The sequence below is a fragment of the Crocodylus siamensis genome, chromosome 1 (assembly GCF_052110815.1).
Source record: "Crocodylus siamensis isolate JL-2025a chromosome 1, ASM5211081v1, whole genome shotgun sequence".
Taxonomy (NCBI): Eukaryota; Metazoa; Chordata; order Crocodylia; family Crocodylidae; genus Crocodylus; species Crocodylus siamensis.
Window position 1 is genome coordinate 197,347,231 of NC_143395.1, and position 20,077 is coordinate 197,367,307.

General features: G+C 43.0%; 1 protein-coding gene across 2 annotated transcripts in view; it reads left to right on the forward strand.

Moving 5' to 3' along the window:
- RALGAPA2 (Ral GTPase activating protein catalytic subunit alpha 2) overlaps positions 1–20,077 on the forward strand; it is a 359,228-nt gene that overhangs the window by 142,326 nt on the left and 196,825 nt on the right. For both annotated transcript variants that reach the window (XM_090051969.1, XM_090051977.1), the window contains 4 exons: positions 6,768–6,905; positions 9,144–9,241; positions 11,475–11,562; positions 11,712–11,888. In XM_090051969.1, coding sequence (XP_089908095.1) covers positions 6,768–6,905; positions 9,144–9,241; positions 11,475–11,562; positions 11,712–11,888 — 501 coding nt within the window. The remainder of the gene's footprint in view (positions 1–6,767; positions 6,906–9,143; positions 9,242–11,474; positions 11,563–11,711; positions 11,889–20,077) is intronic.

Consider the following 20,077-nt stretch of genomic DNA (forward strand, 5'->3'; position numbering starts at 1 on the left):
CCCTGCAGGCAGGGGCTGCTGGGACGTTATGTCCACTGGTGGCCAGATCCAGTCCATTCGTCAGACTTTACCTACCCATGACCTAATAGGAAAGCAAGGATTTGTTTGATTTCCCATCCCTCCCTGGAACTTGGGCCCCTAAATCAGGGCTTCAGGATAGCTACCTCTATTCAAGATCCAAAGCCTGGAACCCACTCTTGAAAGCAGACAACTACAAGTATTCTTTGAGAGAATTGAACAGAGATCACTTGTTTTAAAGCCATCATCATCTGAGGAGGAGAAAGTGGTGGCAATGCCTGGCTTTTTCATAATACATAAAGGTTAGAGCACTTGGGAGACCAACCTCAGTTCCTTTAGCAGCCTGTAGGGATTCAAACCCACATATTCCATTTTCTAGAAGAATGTCCTAATCAGTAGTGCAAAGGTGGCACCCTTCATGCCTCCTGCTGAAGCTAGATTACTGTGCAGCAAAGAATTAAAGATTCGCAAAGCCAGAAGAAAAGCAAACCATACAGAGTGCATCTGTATCTGTGAGACACTCAGCTGGGAGAGGGGATTCCTGGATTCTAGTCTCTTGTTCCTGAGTGCTTTATGCAAGTTAATGTAAAAAGCTGTTGTCTAAAAAACAGAAATTACCCTGAGAGCAGGAATCAGAAATTAGGCTTTCCCCCACTTGCATGCTTAGTAACTTTTATTTTTCAACTACAACAATCAGGTATCTTTTAAGTTTGAAAATCTACTTGCTTTCACATCCCACTTGTGGGAAGAGATGTCTGTCCCTTGTATCCCATCTCTAGCCTGACTGCTGCAGGCAGAAGAGCAGTTTGGCACGCTGTCCCTCCTTAGCTGATGTTTTTGGGTCTTTCTCATAAGCTGACTAACCCCAGTGCCTTCCTCTGATGTTCTTCTACCTGTCTGAAGCAACTATAAGAGTTGCCCTCAGAAACATAAGCTTCCCCTACCCTGCTATATAATTTTAAAGCTCTGTATGTGCAAAGATTAGGAGGAGACAGTTTGACTTTTGGAAGAGCACTTTTGGAGAGGAACAAAAGCTCAGAGCCTTCCAGGAATCGCATCCTTTCTTTGCCTCTTCTCTGCTTTGTTTTTGTTACAGGCAGTTGAGATAGGAAGTGAGATGCAGAAGGGCTGCATGCAGACTTTCTCTGCTTCCATCCATCTTGGTTAGCTTGGCTGAGTACTGAACATGTAGGGAAGTGGCAAGCTAGGGCACAAACTTGGAAGCTCAGGAGAGCTTCCAGGAAAGGGCTGGATTACTTGTGGGAAGTGATCTCAGGATTGTTTAAGGTAGATGGTCAGTTGCTTTTGAGCCAGATATTGAGCTTAACTGTGGATGTCTATTACTGCTCCTAATGTTTAAAAGCAGCAATACGGAAACAGGTAAAGTCAGTGGACATTGATCCTGAGTAATAAAATTAACTGATAAACAAGGTTTGGGGTTTTTTGTTTGTTTGTTTTGGTTTTTTGTGGGGGTTTTTTTGAAAAGCTACATTAAAAATCATTAACAGGACCAGATAAGATTGAAAAGTCAGGAAATACCAGATTTAAATTTGCAGTTAAGCACCTAACTCTTGGGCACATGCATTAAGGTTATGGAAACAGTGCTTAAAATTCAGTAACTTGCTCCAGATGTTGCACTGAAGTAAAGCTAACTGTTTGCAGCAGGCATTTTTACAATGCCTGGCCATTAGGTAGCATGGAACTGGTTTTCATGAAGCAGTCAGCTATCCCAGGATGAAATAGGTCAGCAGCATCAAACATACAGCCTGCAGGCCAAATTTGGCCCACAGTCCCATCATCCAGTCCCTGGTGGTGTCCCTGAGTCCGAGTCGACTCGCACACCACTGGACTGGCCTTGTGTACAGGTCCTGGGATGCATGCAGCATGTGATATCTGCTTCTGAACAGGCCAGAACAGGTGCCATGTGCAGCATGGGTCCTACAGTGGGAACGATGTGTGCTGGATCCATGAGGGAGGAGGTCAGGGGAGATTCTGGGCCTGATCCAGCCTGAGGACCGGGCCCACAGCCTTTTCTTTCTTATGTGACAGTTTCTATTTTCTTCACTCAGATTCTGTTCACTCTATCTTTCTTCTTTATCTCTTTGCCTTGTGTTTTATAACAGTTCTGTTTAGCCTACCCAGACAAACCAAATCATGCAGGCTTTTTAGCTGTGACCTTAAAAAGTAAGAATGAACGACATATAGGTACAAGTTACACTAGTGTACTGGTAATGTATTTATTTGCTGAATGCAAGGTTATTAAATTTATCTGGGCCTGTGACCAGAAAGGCAAACAGAAATGCCATTGTGCATTCTGGGAGTGGCTAATTAGTGTCCTGTGCCATTCCTAAGATTTTTTACAGTTAGTCACAGAAGCTGCATTTTCTTATTTACTGACTTTTTCATTCTCTTCCTTTTTTGTATTTTTGTCTTGTTCTATCTTAGGAAGAAACAAGTTTAGAATTTAAGGCCCCCTCTACACGTTACATGTATTATGCAGTGAACTTGTTAATTACAGAATTAATTGAGACTGATTACACATGTAAATTAACTATCATGCCATAAAAGGTCCATCCAACTATAAAGTTAGAGCTGAAAAATGTGTAATAACTTTATAGCTGGTTTCTATCCAGCTTTCATTTGCACATGTAACAAGGTGCCCTCCGTGGCTGGGAGCCCCATCATCTGACAGGGCTCCCAGCCTCATGGATGCATCATGTGCTACTAGCAGCTGGGAGTCCCAGACCACAATGCATGGAAGGGATTCCCACAGAGCATGGACCCCATGCCTTGTTGCACTGGGGCACTGCCAGGGCTGACAGTTGCCAGAGCTGTCTCTCCTGCCAGCTGACAGTACTCTCCATCGCAGCAGCTGTGGGGTACTGTCGGGCTGAGAGTCCCGTCAGCTGCAGACGCTTGTTACTTGCCAGTGCAGGGGACCTGGGCTCCCCCTACACTGGCAATAAGGCATGATTGGGTCTGATGCTGGATCCCACAGTCATGCCTCCTGCCATGCATATGTGGCCTTGGTAGGAGGCATAATATGGATCATGCATCAGATGCTATCATACCTTTACCTGAAGCTCTAGAGGGGCCCTAACAGTGAAACCCAAGAGCTGTCTCTGTCTCTTATAACTGGTTATTATTATTTTTTTCCCAGCAAAAGTACATCACCTAAAAGGCTCTCAAGTAATGTTTTTTGTTTAGCCTTGTAATGAGAGGGAGAATGTCAGAATGAAGGGTTGGTTTGTTTTTTTTTTTACAAGATTTTAATTTCTCAATTTTTTTTCACGTTTATTCACTATTGTTCAGATTTTCTGAAACTGGTAATGTGCTATGAATAAAAAAAATCTGGCATCATAAAACTGAACAATTTATTGATAATGTTATATAGCAATTAAGTAAGAAAATAATAGAAAGTATGTTTTCATCCAGAAATCCCTGTGCACATGAAGAAATACTGTCTTGGTGACTCACTTTTAATTCTGCTAAAAGCCTCAGGGTATGTGCTGGAGCAGGGGTTGGCAACCTGTGGCCCAAGGGTGGCATTGGGAGGTGCTCAGCTGCGCTGTGCTGCCTATCCCATCTGCACTGTCCCCCTCCGTAGCTATTCCTGCTGCTCTGTCTGTGATTGCCCTCACTGCAGAGGGGCTTGGGATCAGGAGCAAGAGTAAGCATAGGTAGCTTGAGCATCCTAGGAGTCAGAGATCTGTGGCCCATAGCAGGGAGCCAGGTCACAAGGCCCAGCCCATGGAAGCTGCAAAGTTCGACAACCTTTGTGCTAGAGAGGGTGCCGTAACTTACTTTAGTTGGCTTATTATGAGAGTTCCTGTCCTTCGCAAACCTACATTAATTGGGGTCTCTTAGGCCATATTCCTGGTACAAGGAGTCTCATCAGATTTGACAGGTATTGATAGCCAGCTCTCTGCATGCGATGACACCTATATAAAGCTGTCTAGACCAGTGGTTCTCAAACTTCTTTTTTCACGGACCACTTGAAAATTGCTGATGGTCTCAGTGGACCACTTAATAAACTTTTTTTTGCATTTTGCCAAAACAGCCTTGATCTCCCTCATCAGAAAAAAATAAAACAAGTGCAGGACCAAGTATAGATATTTTTGATTGTTCCGCAACCTTTCTGCGGACTGCCTGAATGGACCACCAGTGATTGTCCGTGAACCACAGTTTGAGAACCTCTGGTCTAGACTGTTCAGCCTAGTAGAGCTTCTAAGTGAATGATTCAGTTCTTGCAAATGATGAATGAATGAGCTTCCTGAGGGCAGGAAGAGGTGTTTGTGCTCAAAAGATCATCCTATGGCCCAAAGGATGTAGAAGGTTCTCGAGCTCTGTCTGCAGTCTCGGAACAATAGGACCTCTCATTCCTTCTATCGTGCATGGGGAAGCTGGGGTCCTAGTAATCTGTCTGATTGCCAGCGAGCTTGCCATTGAGCCTGGGACTTGACTGGTACACTTAAACTAGGTGGAGCCTTGCTGTTGTCTATCTCCCAGGAGTGGTAGATATAATTCTACACTTGAGTATAAGGAGACCTATAGAAGAAAGGGGGGATACTCCAGTCCCACCTCTTTTCTGTCCTGTCTCTCTCAGTTAAGTTGCTCACCTCATCCCTTCCCAGAATCAAGGGCCTGCAACCTTTTCAAGCCATGAGCCACAACAACTCAGCTCCAGTCCAGTGCAGGCTGGGTGGCTTCAGTAGCACATCAGCAGCAAGAGGGTTTGCTTGAACCTGTGCCAGGGCCAGGCAGCTGGGAGCTGCATCAGCTCCAATGCTGCTTATCCCAAGCCCTGCTCCCCAGCAGGGATTCAAGTGCAGCTTCCAGCTGAACAGGGGCTGCGCTGTAGGGCTGTGCAAAGCTTTGGTTGCTGATTTGATTCGGCAGAGATTGGGTCTGATTCTAGGCCGAATCTCCAAATCAAATCAAGAGACCCTTTAATCTCTTCGAATCAAATCGGAACCCTCTGAATCGATTCGGAGAGATTCAGAAAGATTTGATGATTTGGGCATAGTCACAGCTTTAAATGTTTTTTCTACACACCTCAAGGTACCAGGTGGCTCGTGAATGCTGAGATGCTGGGGCGGATGGAGCATCCCATGGGAGTGTAGGGGGGTCTCCCACGTACTCAACAGTGAACCCGGTAGTGCTTTCTGGCTTTGCCTGGGAGCGTACAGGGTACCTCCTGCCCCCTGGCTCAGAGAGTGGTGCCTCCTGGTTCTGCGGGGCACACCCGGGTTCCCCCCACAGCTGATTGCCGAGCTGGAGGGGCATGGCGGGGAGGGGTCGCCCGTGCACTTGGCAGTGGACCCAGAAGTTGACTGGAAGTACTTCCAGTCCATTTCCGGGTGTACCACCAACCATGTGGGGGCCCCCCCCTCCACACTCCTACGGGATGCTTCATCCGCCCCACCATTGTAGTGTTCACAAGCCATGCCTGGTACCTCGAGGGATGTAGAAAAAACATGTAAAGCTATGTCTGTGGCCAAATCACTGAGTCTCCGAATCAGCATGGGCTGAATCCAAATCTGAAGATTCAAATCAAATCAGGCCAGCGATCCAAATCAACTAATTGAATTACTGTTCCCAATTTGGGCTGAATCTAAACCGTTATGGCCCATTTTTCACACCCCTACAGCACTGTAGCCAGACAGCTGGGAAGCGCACTCTCACTGCTGTTTCTCTGCACCCTATCCCAATCCCTGGCTGCAGAACCAGTGCAGCTTCCAGCTGCTGGGGAGCTGTGCTGGGGCCAGGCAACTTGAAGCTGCATTCTCATTGCTTCCCCAATTCCTGGCTAAAGTACAGACACAGCCAGAAGTTATTCATCAACTGGAATTTGTGCCTACACTGCAGCTGGGGAGCAGGGAACAAGGAGAAGCAGTAGCAATGCGGGCGCAGCTTCTAGATGCCCTCTCCCAACATGGACATGAGCAGAGACAAAGCCTTCTGGCTCCACAGGCTGGATCCAGTAGCTCCGTGGGCCAGACCCAGTTAATGGTTGTACGTTGGTAACCCATCCTAAGGAGTGCAGGAGATAGATGTCAGACCTAAGCGTATCTTTGAATGCTCAGGAAGGAATCCTGCTTAGTTCAATATCTACTCTCTGCCAGTAGCAAGTACTGGTCATTTCAGAGAAACTTAGCTGGGAGTACACAATGTGAAGGAGGAAGTGAGGAATGGAGGGAATACTCTACTCCTCAATGCTGTGGTTTATAGGAACATATAATACTGCTTGAGATTTCTTATTTGTTTGACTAAAGTCCTCTGAAATGAGTGGAATAACTCAGAATAGATATCACATACAAATAGTTTGACAAAAACCTTGCATATTTAGATGTTTCTTTTCATTATGGGTGAGGTAAATGGGAATACCAAACTGGTCATTTTTATATTACTTATTTGCATATCTTCTTCCATTTTTCTTTCCAGAATAAATAGGCTTATTCTTTTAAATCTGTTTTCCTGCCACCCCTCTGAACCCTCATCACACATGCTGAACCTCCAATAATTTCATTTCCCTTTCTCTAGATTAGTCTTTATTTCTGCTAGACATCTGTCCAAATTTAATATCATTTCAATAAAACATTTTTTAAACCAATGTTTTTCATTTTAGTCTTGGAACATTTATGCTTTATTAATATTTGGTTTATCGTATGGCTTGTCTAGATTAGGAGGAAGCATGTGTGTGAATAGTGTTAAAATATTTGTAACATGTTTTTAATTGATACTTTCAGAAGTTGAAGAATCTCAGCCATCAGAAAATGTCACAGGGACAGAGTCAAGTGGTCCATTTGCAGACCAAGATCAACAAATTACTCGAAGCAGTAGCACTTCAGATATTACAGACCAGTTTAGTTCGGATTTTTTTCAAGGTAACCGTCATGATTTATAAGAAAAATAGTGGATTAAGTTGTCTTAGCGTCTCATTAAGCTACACTTGTGATTTGTGAGACAAAAGTTTTATTGCTATTATATGAAACTGTATTGTTGCCATAATATCTGCTCATATATGCAGTTGTGTACAACATGGCCTGTATTTTAAGTTATCCACTAAGTCATCTTTTTCAGCTTTTGAAATAGTATTTTATTTCTTAACTAATTTCAACGCAGTGCTTACATGCTTCTGTAATAATACTGCTAATTCCTGACCACTTGCTCTGAGATATTTTAGTAACACAGGCAAGGGATACTGAACCTCCGGCCCATGGCCCAGATACAGCCCCTGGCACTCGCGGGGCTTCCCATGGGGAGGTCCAAGGGGCTTGGCCCCACATGCTATCTATAGTGGGTGTACAGGACCTGATCCTGTACCATGAGGCCAAATGAAGGCAGCCCAGGACTCAGCACGCAGGGCCAGGCAGAGGTGGTGTAGAACTAGTTGAGGCCATGTGGGGCCTGACCCAGGCATGCAGGCCCAACCCTGGTGTGTGGGGTCTCATCCAGTCCATGGACCCACTCCACACCACTCATCCAGCTCAGAGCCAAAGGTTAGGGACAGAAGTTGCACACAGACCAGTTTAAGTGATCAGAAACTGGCTTAAACCTGTAACAGAACAAATCTTCAGTGCATATAAACCAGTTTCAAAATGGCCAAAACTGGTTTAAGATAAAAACTGGTTGAATGTAGTATCCAACTTAACTGATTGAAGTCAGATCGGTTTATGGAATTTCTGTCCCAGACCCCTTCCTGGTTTAAGTTAAATCTGAGTCCCCCCGCATCCCTGAATGCTTTCCAGCCCTGGGCTAGGCTGTGCTGTCTGCTCCAGAGAGCAGGGCTGGCCCTGCCCCTCTGCTTTCTAGCTGGAGCAAGGGTTGGGGCATGGCCAGACACCAGCCCAGCATGGCCCCCTGAGGTAAAGGGAGCTGGAAGGGGTCCCCCCCACCGCTCCTTTGGGGGACCCCAACTGGAGTCTACCTGACAGTGGTGAAGCAGCCCCTGTCAGGGTCTCTCCCCCATTGCTGCTCCAGCACTGGGGCGGGAGCATGGCCAGACACTGGCCCGCCATGGCCCCCTAAGGCGAAGGAAACCGGGGTGGGGCACTACTTCCCCTTCCATCCCCTCTTTCACGAGAGGACCACAGCTGGGGTCTGCCAGCTCCAGCTGCTGCCTTTGCTGTTCACCCCTGTCCAGGCAGACCCTGGCTGGGGTCCCCTGGTGGGAAAGGGAATGGAGGGGGAAACAAACCCCCTCCTGCCCCCTTCACCTCAGGGGGCCATGCCAGGCAGGCGTCTGCCCGTGCTGCCGCCCCTGGAGCGGCAAGGGGAGAGGGATCCTGACAGGGGCTACTGCACCCCAGCAAGGCAGACCTGCTGGGTTCCCCGGGAGAGAGGGGAGAATAAACCCCTTCCCTGCCCCCTTCACCTTAGGGAGCCATGCCAGGCCGATATGTGACTGGGGGCCAGGTTCTGGCCATGCTCCTTCTTCCAGCCCCTCAAAAGCCTGGCAAGGGTTACTTCCCCACTCCCCCTCCAGGTATATCGCAGCTGGGGTCCCTGCAGGCCAGGGAGGGGGTTTAAACCCTTACCCAATTATACTCTGGCCTGCCAGGGCCTAGCCATGCCCCCTCCCTCAGCCCAGCTTCCCTCGGGCCTGGCCACTGTGGAAGGGAAGGGAGGGCTCGCTCTAGCAGCATTTCCGTCCCACCCCCCCCAGCTTCCGGCCTGAGCCGCTGCAAGCATAGACTAACCTGCAAAGATAGCATCAATTCATTCTTTGGCGTTTTGAATATCTGTACTTACCCAAAAGGTTGAGCACCACTGATATAAAGGATTGATAAGTGGAATGCCAGCCATAATGCTCCAGTATCTAGCATTGTATTTACATTTTGTACATCACATTTAACATTTTATTGTAGTCCCATTTCTTCAATGAGTTGCATTTTTTGAGGGGATTCTCCATATACTATGCACTTGCACCATATAAATGAATTAATAACAATACTGCAGTATACTATGTCATAGTGGACCACTTCTTTGTAAATCCTGGAAAGATTCTAAAGACTCAAAAGTAAAGCATTTATAATTATTTTCCCATTTTCTCCACTTCCTTGAGTGTATGTATTTCTTCTCTGACACGGTTCCTTTTTACAATTTCAATATGTATTCCACAGGGAAAAAGACCGAGAGCACGCAGAATTTAAGTTCTTCAGACTCTAAATCTGTTCAAGAAAATAAAGTATATATGAAGAAAGAACATGAAGCCCAGCATGTAAGGCAGAAGTAGAGAAAGTGGTTATTGACAAGATTCATAAAACATTTGGAAAGAATAACAAAAATGTCAAGCGTTGTTGATTCTATTCATAATATAAAAATTGGAATTAAACTTCTAGCTGTTAAATACATAAACTACCTTATTTACTTGAATCTAAAACAAGTTTTTTACCCTCCAGTCAGTTGGTGGTGGGGAGGTCATCTTATAGTTTTATACGAAGTCTGGGGTTGGGGCTGGTGGCTGCTGTGGCTCTAACTCTGGTCTGGAGCCTGGGTCAGGGCCAGAGTCACACCCACAGCAGCTCCTGCACCCACACCCTTCCTTGTCATTTACCCTCTTCAGCTTCTTTTGTACATATGAGTGCATAAAATGTAAACAATCAGTTCATAACTCTCTTTATAAATAATTTATATTAGTTACATAGTACCAGAATAAATATCTGATGATTACACTTTGCACACTCAGCTCTGCATTTTAGAACTTTTTGTGTGTCAGCTTTCTGATGCACAGGCATTTTAAATGTTAATGCTACTTTTGAATAAACAGTTCAAATAACAAATTGCAAATATTGGAGATATTTAGGGAAGGGCTAGTACAGTGCAACATGAAAGGCTTCAGTTTAATTCCCTGGTTCTTCTCCTCTTGTTGCCTGGCTTCACTTTGCAGTGGCTTCTTTAGCCATTCAGGAATAAATCCCAAGTACTTTGCAGGGAGGTAGATCCAGACCTGTGTGAAACATTGTCCAGCAAATTGGGAGGGTGAGGATCAGGGAGTAGCTTGTGTTGCAAAATACTGACTATTAATTAACAACGCTGTTACCAGTTTCATATTCCCCACCTTTTTTTTTTTTTTGTAAACTGAAAATGAACTTCTCGCCATTTTTGTTGCATATTATATGAACCAGTGCTGAACTCAACATTTTTTGTTTGCCAGATTTTTCTGACTATTCCTCACCCTGGAATCAATTTAATGGGAAAAATAAAACTGAATAGAGTTTTCCAAAAAAGTTCAGATAGCTGCATGATACTCAGAAATTATGTTCAATTCCATTCATTCCCAAACTTGTTCTAGTCGCAAGTTTTTGAAAGACAGTCCAGGCAAATGCAATCTTGTCTGTCCTGAGTGTGGATGTACTTTGACTTCCTAAGCCTGTGTAGGGAAAAAAGCATTTATAAGGCTTGGCCAATGGATCAACTGTTACATTGTTCTAATATTTGTTTTATTTCCTTTTTAAAAATTAAGATAAGTCATTGCAAACATAAAACAAAAATAATCAAAAACCCCGCGTTGATACATTTTAAATTTAGATTTTGACATCTACATAATCTCGGAAATTTAGAGCTAAGCTTCCCCTGGCAACTAAGTCTTCCATCCTTCTTCTATCCCATAAACTGACATACTATTTTGCCAATATTTAGTTCTTTTTTTCTTTTCTTTTTTCTTTCCTTATTTTTAAACACAAAGACTATATGGGAGTATAAGAAGTGTTGATTTTAAAGTTGGTCCACAATATTTAAAACCAAAGTCGATGGTGAGGGCCAGGGGTATATCATATTAGAACAGAAAATTACCTGAAGATGGCATCAGTGCCTAGCTTTTGAATGCTTTGGATCGAAGCAGAATCTGGAAAATGTCAATATTTTTGGAAATTATATACCAATAAGTGCTGCTTATGGACTATGATGTTTCTGATATAAGACATTGGCATTATTATTTCAGGGTGTGCATGAGACTTTAGATATTGATCCATGATGATCCTTGTTACCATCCATTGGATTGACTTCATTGCCATAGGTGGGAGGGACTTTTGTTAAAACATACCCTTCAGGAGTACCCTCCTGATTTTCAGAAAAGGTGTGTGAAAGCCAAGCAAAGGTTTCAATAGGTGCCCCAAACACACTGAATAATAGAAACACGGGATGACTTTTTAAGACAACTCTATTTATATTATTCATTACTGTAAGGAAAGTTTAAAGGTAGGGGAAAGTTTATAAGAAAATGAGTATAGGAACAAAACACATGCTAGAGTTCTTACCCTTGGCACTTTGAGGAAATTGCAAAGTCCGATACTTGCCTATAAATATCTTGACTAAGTTGTAATTAATCTACAGTAATATTTGTGTTTAAAATGATTTGCATCTTCATAAATGAAATCCGAATAGAATATAAAGCAGTTTTCAAATTAATAATAAGCTAAAAAGAATACAATTTGCTACTGTGTTCTTTGAAGGTTTTAGTACGAAGGAGCAGCAGTCCAGCTGAATTGGATTTGAAAACAGACCTGCAGTCTCACAGAAGTCCCAAGGAAAGAGAAAAGAGTGAGTTTTAGGAAATTAGATACTTTACTTGGGGGCTAGTAATTTGTGATGACATAGTAGTTTGACTAATCAAAGATGCAGTATTGTTTACTGACTTCACAGTATATTTCTTGTAGTGCATGTGTCTTACAAATCCCTGTTTACCTTAGGTGAAAGTTTTAGTAGTGACACATCCTTTGGCTACAATAATGAAGTAGACATCACCCTGCTTCCCTGGCAAACATGTGAAGAAGACCATGAAGTTAATACAACCACAGATGTTTGTGCTGATCCAGATGTACGTCATTGGCTACAGCTTAGTCCTTCAGATGCTGCAAATTTAACAGGTACTTAATGTTCAATAAAAAGTAATTAATTGATTATTTACTTTTATGTCTACAATGGAAACATATCTGATAGAAATTTTACTACTCAATATGCTTGCACGCTATTCTGTAGAACAGTATTTATTTTTAAAGTAGATGACAATGTCTGACATGAAATTTAAGCCTAGTGTCAAAGTTCTTTTTTTTTTAATTTAAAATATATTACCTATTTATAATGTTTCATTCTTAAGCTTGAAATTATATTAACAGTACCTTGTATACGGTACCAGTACTGATAAGGAAAGATGCTAACTTCTCCTCAAAGAATGCATGTTAACTGCTGCCTTTCATTTCATCACAGTATATCTGATTCTCAAGACTAGACATAACACCTTTCAAAAAAAATAAAAAGCAATGTCACTAACTTAGCAAATATAGAGAGCAGGTAATGAAATGGGAGTCAAAGGGGAAAAAAAAAAAAAGAGAGAGAATAGAAGAAATATCAGCATGGGCGACTGGTGCCTTCTGGCTCTGGGGGAGCATCAGCTGCTGATTGCTGACGGGGGGGGGGGTCCCCCAAAAGCCAGTCACCAGGAGGAGAGCCAGTGGCAAACCAGAAATGCCGCCGGCACTTCTCAGGAGGTACACTGACTTGCACTACCCACACCCTGGCTGGCGAGGGCCAATTTTAGGGGGGGGGCACATGCCCCCCTCCATGTCCACCTTATGCGTCGCCTATGAATTTCAGACAATACTAATAAATAATAGAGAATAGCTACTTTCCAGGTTCTCTGAGGCCCCCTCTACACACTATAGGTATTGCACAATTAACTGGAGACCAGCTACATTACACAATTAACTGGAGACCGGTGCAAAGTATCTGTCACACAATAAAAAGCTCCAACCGGCTATAAAGAAAATATGTACTATATAACTGGTTTTGGTTGAGCCTTAATTTGCATGTGTAGCATGGTCTCCCCTACTGCTGGGAGCCCCATCAGCTGACAGGGCTCCCAGCCACACAAGTGCACAGTGGCCAGAGTGAAACCCCCAAACCATAGGGATTGTGGCAGTTGGGATCCCTAGGGTCCAGGAGAGCACAGAACCCTTGGACTTAGGGGATGGTGGCTGCCATGATCCTGAGGGCTTGTGGGGAAGAGGGATGTGAAACCCCTGGGCCAGGGAGATTGCGACTGTTGTGACCCCTATGGCTCCGGGGTGCAGGAAACCCCTGGGGCCAGAGAATCACTGTAAGGCAAACCCTAGGAGTTTGGGTTGCGGAAAATCCCCTAGGCTAGAGGTTCACTGAAGGGGGAATCTGCACTCTGGGGGTGCAGAAAATCCCTGGGGCTGGAGGATCTCAGTGATCCTCTGGCCCTGGGGGTTTCCCTATACCCCCACAGTAGGCACATCATCCTGCAGGAATCCTCTGGCCCCAAGGGTTTCCCCACATGCCAAGGATGGGGCATAGGCCCTGTGGTTATCCTCTGGCTTCAGGGAGTTCCCCATACCTCAGGGGTGGGGTGGGATGGGATCACTGCAACAGAGATCCTTTAGCCCTAGGAGTGTGTAGGGCACCTCTGTAGCTGGGCACCCCTTAACTGGGGTGCGTGGCACTCCCAGCTGTGGGAGCCTGCTTCTTGGTAGTGCAGGGGAAGCTCAATCCTGGGCTCCCCCTGCACTGGCAATAAGGTATGATGGGATCTAATGTACAATCACACATTTGCACCTCCTGCCATGTACATGTGGCATGGCAGGAGCTGCAATTGTGTGAATTGCTCATTAGAGTCCATTGGGCCTTTGTCTGCACATGTAGAGGGCCTGATTATCTTTTACTTTGAGCTATGGTAGCAATTAACTAGATAATTTATCAAGAGAGAATTCAGGAATAGAAAATGTTTGCTTCTGTGAATCAGGTGGAGTTATCAGAAGTTATGCTATATTTTTTGTTACTCTGCCTGAATATGTATTTAGACATGAAGGAAGAGTGAGTAGGACTGAGGAAGAGAGACAGCGTTGTAGGTCTGGAGTGTTGTTGTAGTTGTGGTGTTCCAGGAACTATATGACAGACAAGGATTTTTTGTAACAGTCTCTATGAGCGCATCCAGATGAGTGTGCATGTGCAGGGGCACACATTTCCCATGGGACAAATAGCAGCGGCACATACTGACCCAGGTGGGGTGGGGTAGGGGAAGTTGAGGTCAGCACTTGTACTGGCCCCAGCAGCCTTACTTGGGGTCCTGGGGGCCTCCTGGGGCAGCAGCTGCACTGATCTCACTGCTTGGTGTCTAGCCTGTAGCCAGAGCATTGCTCTTGCTGGGCCAGGCTCCATTTTGGGTGACACATACTGGTGCCACGTGTGCTGTGCCACATTTTTAGCAGTGTTTGTTTTGACACAGAGATATCCCATTGTCAAATTTTGGCACTGAGCTGTAAATCAGGAGTGCAGTGCCACAAACTACATGCACATGGTCGTCCGGACGTGGGTTATGGGATCAACTGTACAGTTAGCAAAGCTAATGGGCAAGGTTTCAGGCATCCAGAGCCCGTTTTCAAATCTAAACCTAAGGACTAAACTTAGATCTGAGGAAGGGCACCTGATGCCCAAAACCTTGTGTAACAGCTCACCCAACTATACAGTAGTCCAGTAAAACATAACAGAAAAATCCTTGCCATTTCCCAAAAAGTATTGTTTGAAAGCTAAGAAACTCTGTTTACTAGACTTAAAACTGGCACTAGCATGTGTGAAACTTGATACTGTTTGGAAGGGGTATTTTGTACTTGGTGTGCAAACTGAGTTTATAGATAATCTATGAGTTTTGATGGTCCATGTTAATATACAGTTGAAAAATATCTGTCTATGAATTCTCCATACTAAATGTTTATAAGGTAATAATATTTTGATCTTGCATTTAGACAGTGGTTAAATGATTAATAGCATTATTATCTGGGGAGGGATTTTCAGAAATGCCTGAGTGATAAGAGCATTGTGTTTCAAATTTTAAAATTTCAAATTTCTTGGAGCTTTTCTAGCCAGGGACACTCAAGTGGATTATTTGAATTAACTAAAGGTGAAAGTGGATTGGATAAACCACCTTAAATCCCTGTTTGAACACACTTGACATAAATAGCCTTAATTTGATTTAGCTTAACTTTTCTAATTTTTACTCTGCAGACCAAAGCTCAGGCACTTTAGAAAATCTAGCTGATTTATCTCTTTCAGTTTGCCAACTATTTAAATTATAGATATGCAAATAAGGAGCACATAATTAAAAATATTAACAAAAGTTGTTTTTTTCTCTTTCAATTTAAATGTGTGGCTTTTGTCTTAGCTTGTTCTTTTCTTGAATATGTAGCTTAAGCCGAGAAGGGATGTAGAATAACAACACATTTATATTGGAAAAATATTTAGAGGAACATTATGCAATCTTTTCAAATTATTTTCCTCAGAATATCATTTTAAAAAAATCAATCGCACATAACATGTACATGGGACACCCTGGTCTGGGGAATAGGCAGGAGGGATTGTGCTGCTGTTCCCTTTCCTCCATCTGGTCCAGGAGGGAAGGGAGTAATGGGGTAATGCTGCCGATTATTTCCCCGATGCTCAACTCCAGCCCCTAGGGACTGGGAGGACTGATGCAGCCCTTGCTCCCCATGCCTTCCCCAGACTGGAATCACTTCTGTTTGGGGAATGTGCAGGGGGCAGGGCAGAGAAGGCAGTGGTAGGCTGAATGCCTGTACTGTTCTTTTTCCCATAATGGCAAAGGAGGCAGTTGTAAGCTGAATGCCTGTACTATTCCTTTTCCTGGAAGGATTTCTGTTAAATTTCTGGGAAATTTCCACTGCTAAAAATGAACACCTGTTCACACCCATAATCTCTAGTATTGTAGACATTATTAGAGGCTATTATATTAATTTCCCATTAATACAGTCTCTATAAAGGCAGCAATAATACAGTCCCTTTTTGATTTGTATCTGCTAAGACCTGGTATTCTGCACTGAAGGATTTGCAACTAGAAAGCTTACTAGAAAAAGTTATAAGCATCTCGGTAGTTGTCTTTTTTTATAAAAATATGAATGAAACAGTGGTTAATTTGTATATCATCTGGTACGACATAAAAGGGAAAAGGTATGGGAAGTAACTGTACAAATCTGTTTCCAAAGATGTCAGAGAATATAGGAGTATCATCCTTATTGTTTTTATTTCCCATCTGTTGTGCTTGTTCAAATAGAAACATCATTACCACTTTCCCAGATCACAGTTATTGAAGATTAGAAAGATATTATATATATTTTTTTATTGTCATGGTTCTTTTTTTCCCTGCATGTACCTTCTGCAGTTTTTTCCCCTCAAGATTATTTTCCCAGGTTTAACCCTTTGGAGTCTTTATTTCTAAGCATTTTGTATTAATGATGAATAAGAAATGGGAATTATAGGCTCCTATTATTAAGTGAGATTTACAAAGTCAGGCTGCAGGGTATGATTAATTGCAGTTTAGTATTTATACTTTTTTACAATGCATGCATGTTTCATATCCTTGCTCCATTAAAGTTGGTAGGAATAGTTGTATTGCCTTCAGTGGGATAGATTTACCTCTTATCTGTTGATTTTTGTTGAGAGTATTGTGCATGTGCTCTAATGTTATGGAAGTCTCTGATGTCTTTTGGAGATGCGTTAAAATATGTGCTTAATAAAAGTAACACCTTCAGGAAGCCATGTCCAAGTAATTTATATTTTCATTTTAATTATTATAATTTTGACATATTGGGATATATCATTTATGATTATTTATTGTATTCTATTCATTCTTTGTAAAGGTTCCTTTTTACCTCATATTTATAAGTCATTGATGTTAATAGTAATCTGGTAAAATAGGATTTTCTGGTAGGCTAATTTCTATGGAAAACTATATTGTTTCAGGGATATCTATTCCATATATTCAGTTCTTCTTTTAAACTCTACTTATGCAATGAATCAATGCAACCAGTTCAGTAGTTCAGGTTGTCATCTGTACAAAAGGAAGATTGTAATATAATATGTGTCAAGGATTATTAGCTGGCAAATTGGTAGCTTTCTTTCATACATAATACAAGAAAGCTGTCCTTTGCACATGCAGAAGAAAACTAATTATGTAAAATAATCTGATGAATAACATAGACTAGAAGGGCAAATACTGAAATCAGGTTGTCATTATTCCACAGATTTGCTGTGTATAACTAACTTTCTGACTTTTAGAGAGTGTTGCCTTGCTTTAAATATTGACACCTAACTTTTAAATCCTATTTAGATTAGCTGAGAAAGCACCAGGTCCAATTAAAGCAGCTACCTTTAATTTGTATTGTCAGAAGTGAAGTGTCAGCCTTTGTGCAGAAAGGGGAGAGGATTTCACATTCCTATCCTTACTGTATTTCAGGGCAGGACATTTGCAGTATTGTCTGTCAAGCTCTCTGCGCTGTACCTTTCTCACATCAGACCACAGCTTTCTTCAGCACTGCTAATCTCTGTCCCAAGATTATTGTTAGGGCTTCATTGCACAAGACATGTAGGATAATCTGACTGCTAATAATGCTTTGCAGCTCTTGTCAAGTCTGGAGGAGTAGGCAACATTTCAACATCCTTCCCTAAATTCACTCTGTCCAAATCATAGAATCCTAGCCCCACAGTTTACTTACTGGAAAGCTTTTGAGAGACTAAGTATGAAAGGGGGACTTCTATTTCTCCTTCCAAGCATTCCACTATGGAGAATCCTGATTTGACTCCCCAGTTTGTGTACAGTTAGGGAGAGGATGATTGGACTGTAATGTGATGTTGGTGTCACATGCAAACAATATTCAGAGTTGCAATAAAAAGACACCACTAACTGAAGCTTTTCTTACAGTTTCCACATTATAATTTGAGTATTCAGCTTAATTTGATTTCAGTATTCAATGTTCTGGTTTCATAAAAAGGCTAGGTATATAATTAACAGGGACCTTTCAGTATTTTTATTAAAATACTTCAGGGTTTGTATTGAATTGGGATATTACAATTTTGATAATTAGCTATAGCAAGTTGGTCTTCATCCTTGTGCCTAACTACCCATCCAAGGTAGTGACATTGTAGCATGTCAGTCAGCCTTTTCAGGTCTCATTCATTTTTACCCTCCCCTTCCATATTTGTTTGAAAGTTTTATTCAGAATATGCTGCTGGACAGCATTTCCCCCATTCAAACTGAAAATTTGCACTTCAAAAAGAAGTTGTTGCATTCTGTTGTATCATAGAAATTGAAGCAGAAATCAATAGCAAGTACATGAAAATCTCCCACAAAAGGAAGAAAAAAAAAAAGAATTTTACCAGACTTAAGCTGTCTTGGCAAGCTTTTGGGTGTTGCCTACTTTGTAAGATCTTGTACTGAACTATAAGGGATATTACTATATTTACCTGAATCCAAAACAACTTCAAATTTGGACCCAGTCACCAGTTTTAGATTATATACATGGCAAATTATAAATTTGTTACAGTTTTCCATGTATAGAACTGGGGGGAATCGTCTTAAATTCATTTATTTACCCACCACCGCCACCATCACTACTGCAGTGGGGAAACTAGATGGGGGGCAAGCACCTACTTGTTTCAGTTAGTTTTAAGGCAATTAACTGGCTGAAGTAATGGTTCTCTAGAGGAAAGTGCTGGAATTTCTAGCCCCTTGTATTTTTTCCCTTTTAGGAAAAAATATTTTTCTTTCTGTGTGGCTGTTGAAGTGTCTGTCTTGCTCTAAATCACCTGCATGTAAATATTGCCTGTCTTGTAAGGTAGCAGTTTCACTTAGCGGCAGCACACAGGTAGTTGTCTTTTCATTTAGAGGACTTGTAAATGAAGTGTGAAGTGTATTTCTCAAGAGACACTGAAAACATAAGGAGATGAGGCTGAAAGCATTTATCCTAGATCAGGGGTGTCAACTTCACCTTGTGCCTTGGGCTGGATCTGGACCATAGATCTCCTTGCATGCTGAATCCATCCCAGGGCAAACAGCAATGATGGCAGCTCCAGCATGGGGTGTGTGACATGTGGTGCAGCTGTGGCTCCCACCACATGCCCCATGCCAGAGCTGAAGCTACTACTGTATGCCCCATGGTGTAGCAACAGCTCTAACTCTGGCACTGAGCACAGAGCATGGGGCATGTGCTTGAGGTCACAATGGTCAAGAAGGCGGGGCCACAGCAGTAGTGATTGACAAATCTGCCAGAGGCCAACCAGGACTGTATTAGTCCTCACTTGCTCCCTTGTTGCTGATCACTCCATATACCAGACCCCCCGGATTCTGCAGCAGGCCACATCTCCAGCTTCTAGTGACTTGCTGATAACCTGCTAGGATGGATTAAGCAGCTCCATTGTCCATATGCTTGATACCCCTGTCCTAAACCAGCATTTCCCAACCAGTGTGCTGTCAGACATGAACAGGTGTGCTGTGGAATTTTGGAAAAGTCACACAGATAAATAAATAATGAATGCTCTGTCCGTAATGCTCTTCGGGGGACGTGGCTCCTGGCAGGGCAGGGCAGGGCAGAGCTCCAGCCAGTGCCTCACGCCACCCCCCGCACTCCCGCAGAGTGGTTGGAGCGTGGGGCAGTGAGTGGTGGCAGCGGCCATATTATCTGTTGCGGAGAGGGGGCAAGTGCCATGATTTTTTTTTTATTTATATAAATGTGCAATGGGATGTAAAAGGTTGGGAAACACTGTTCTACACTATTCAATGCAGTTCTTCTTGGACATGTTCTCAGTCTTCTTAGACTCAAGGCACCCTTCTATAACCTTTCTGAATTCAGTGGCACCCCATTTCAAAAACCAATTTATTATAGGGCTGACCTCCATTTACCCTACAGCACCATAAAAAGGATTTCATGATACCCCAGTTAAGAACTGCTGTTCTAGAATGTGGGTGTAGGTAACCTGCCTATGCATCAGCCGTGGAGTTGAACAATGCCTTTTCAAGTTTGGCTTCTGTTTGCTTCTGCGCTCTGCCAGTCAAGCCTTCCTCTTCCAGAAGCTCCAGCAGGAACATTCCAAGGAAGCATGTTGTTTCTCTCCTAAATCTTGAGGCAGATCTCATAATAAATTAAAAAAAAAAAAAGGTTCAAGCACCTGTTCCAGAACCCTTGCACCCTCCGCCCCCTCTGCCAATCAAGTAGATTCCATTTAGGCCAAATCCTACTCCAGCTATTAGGTT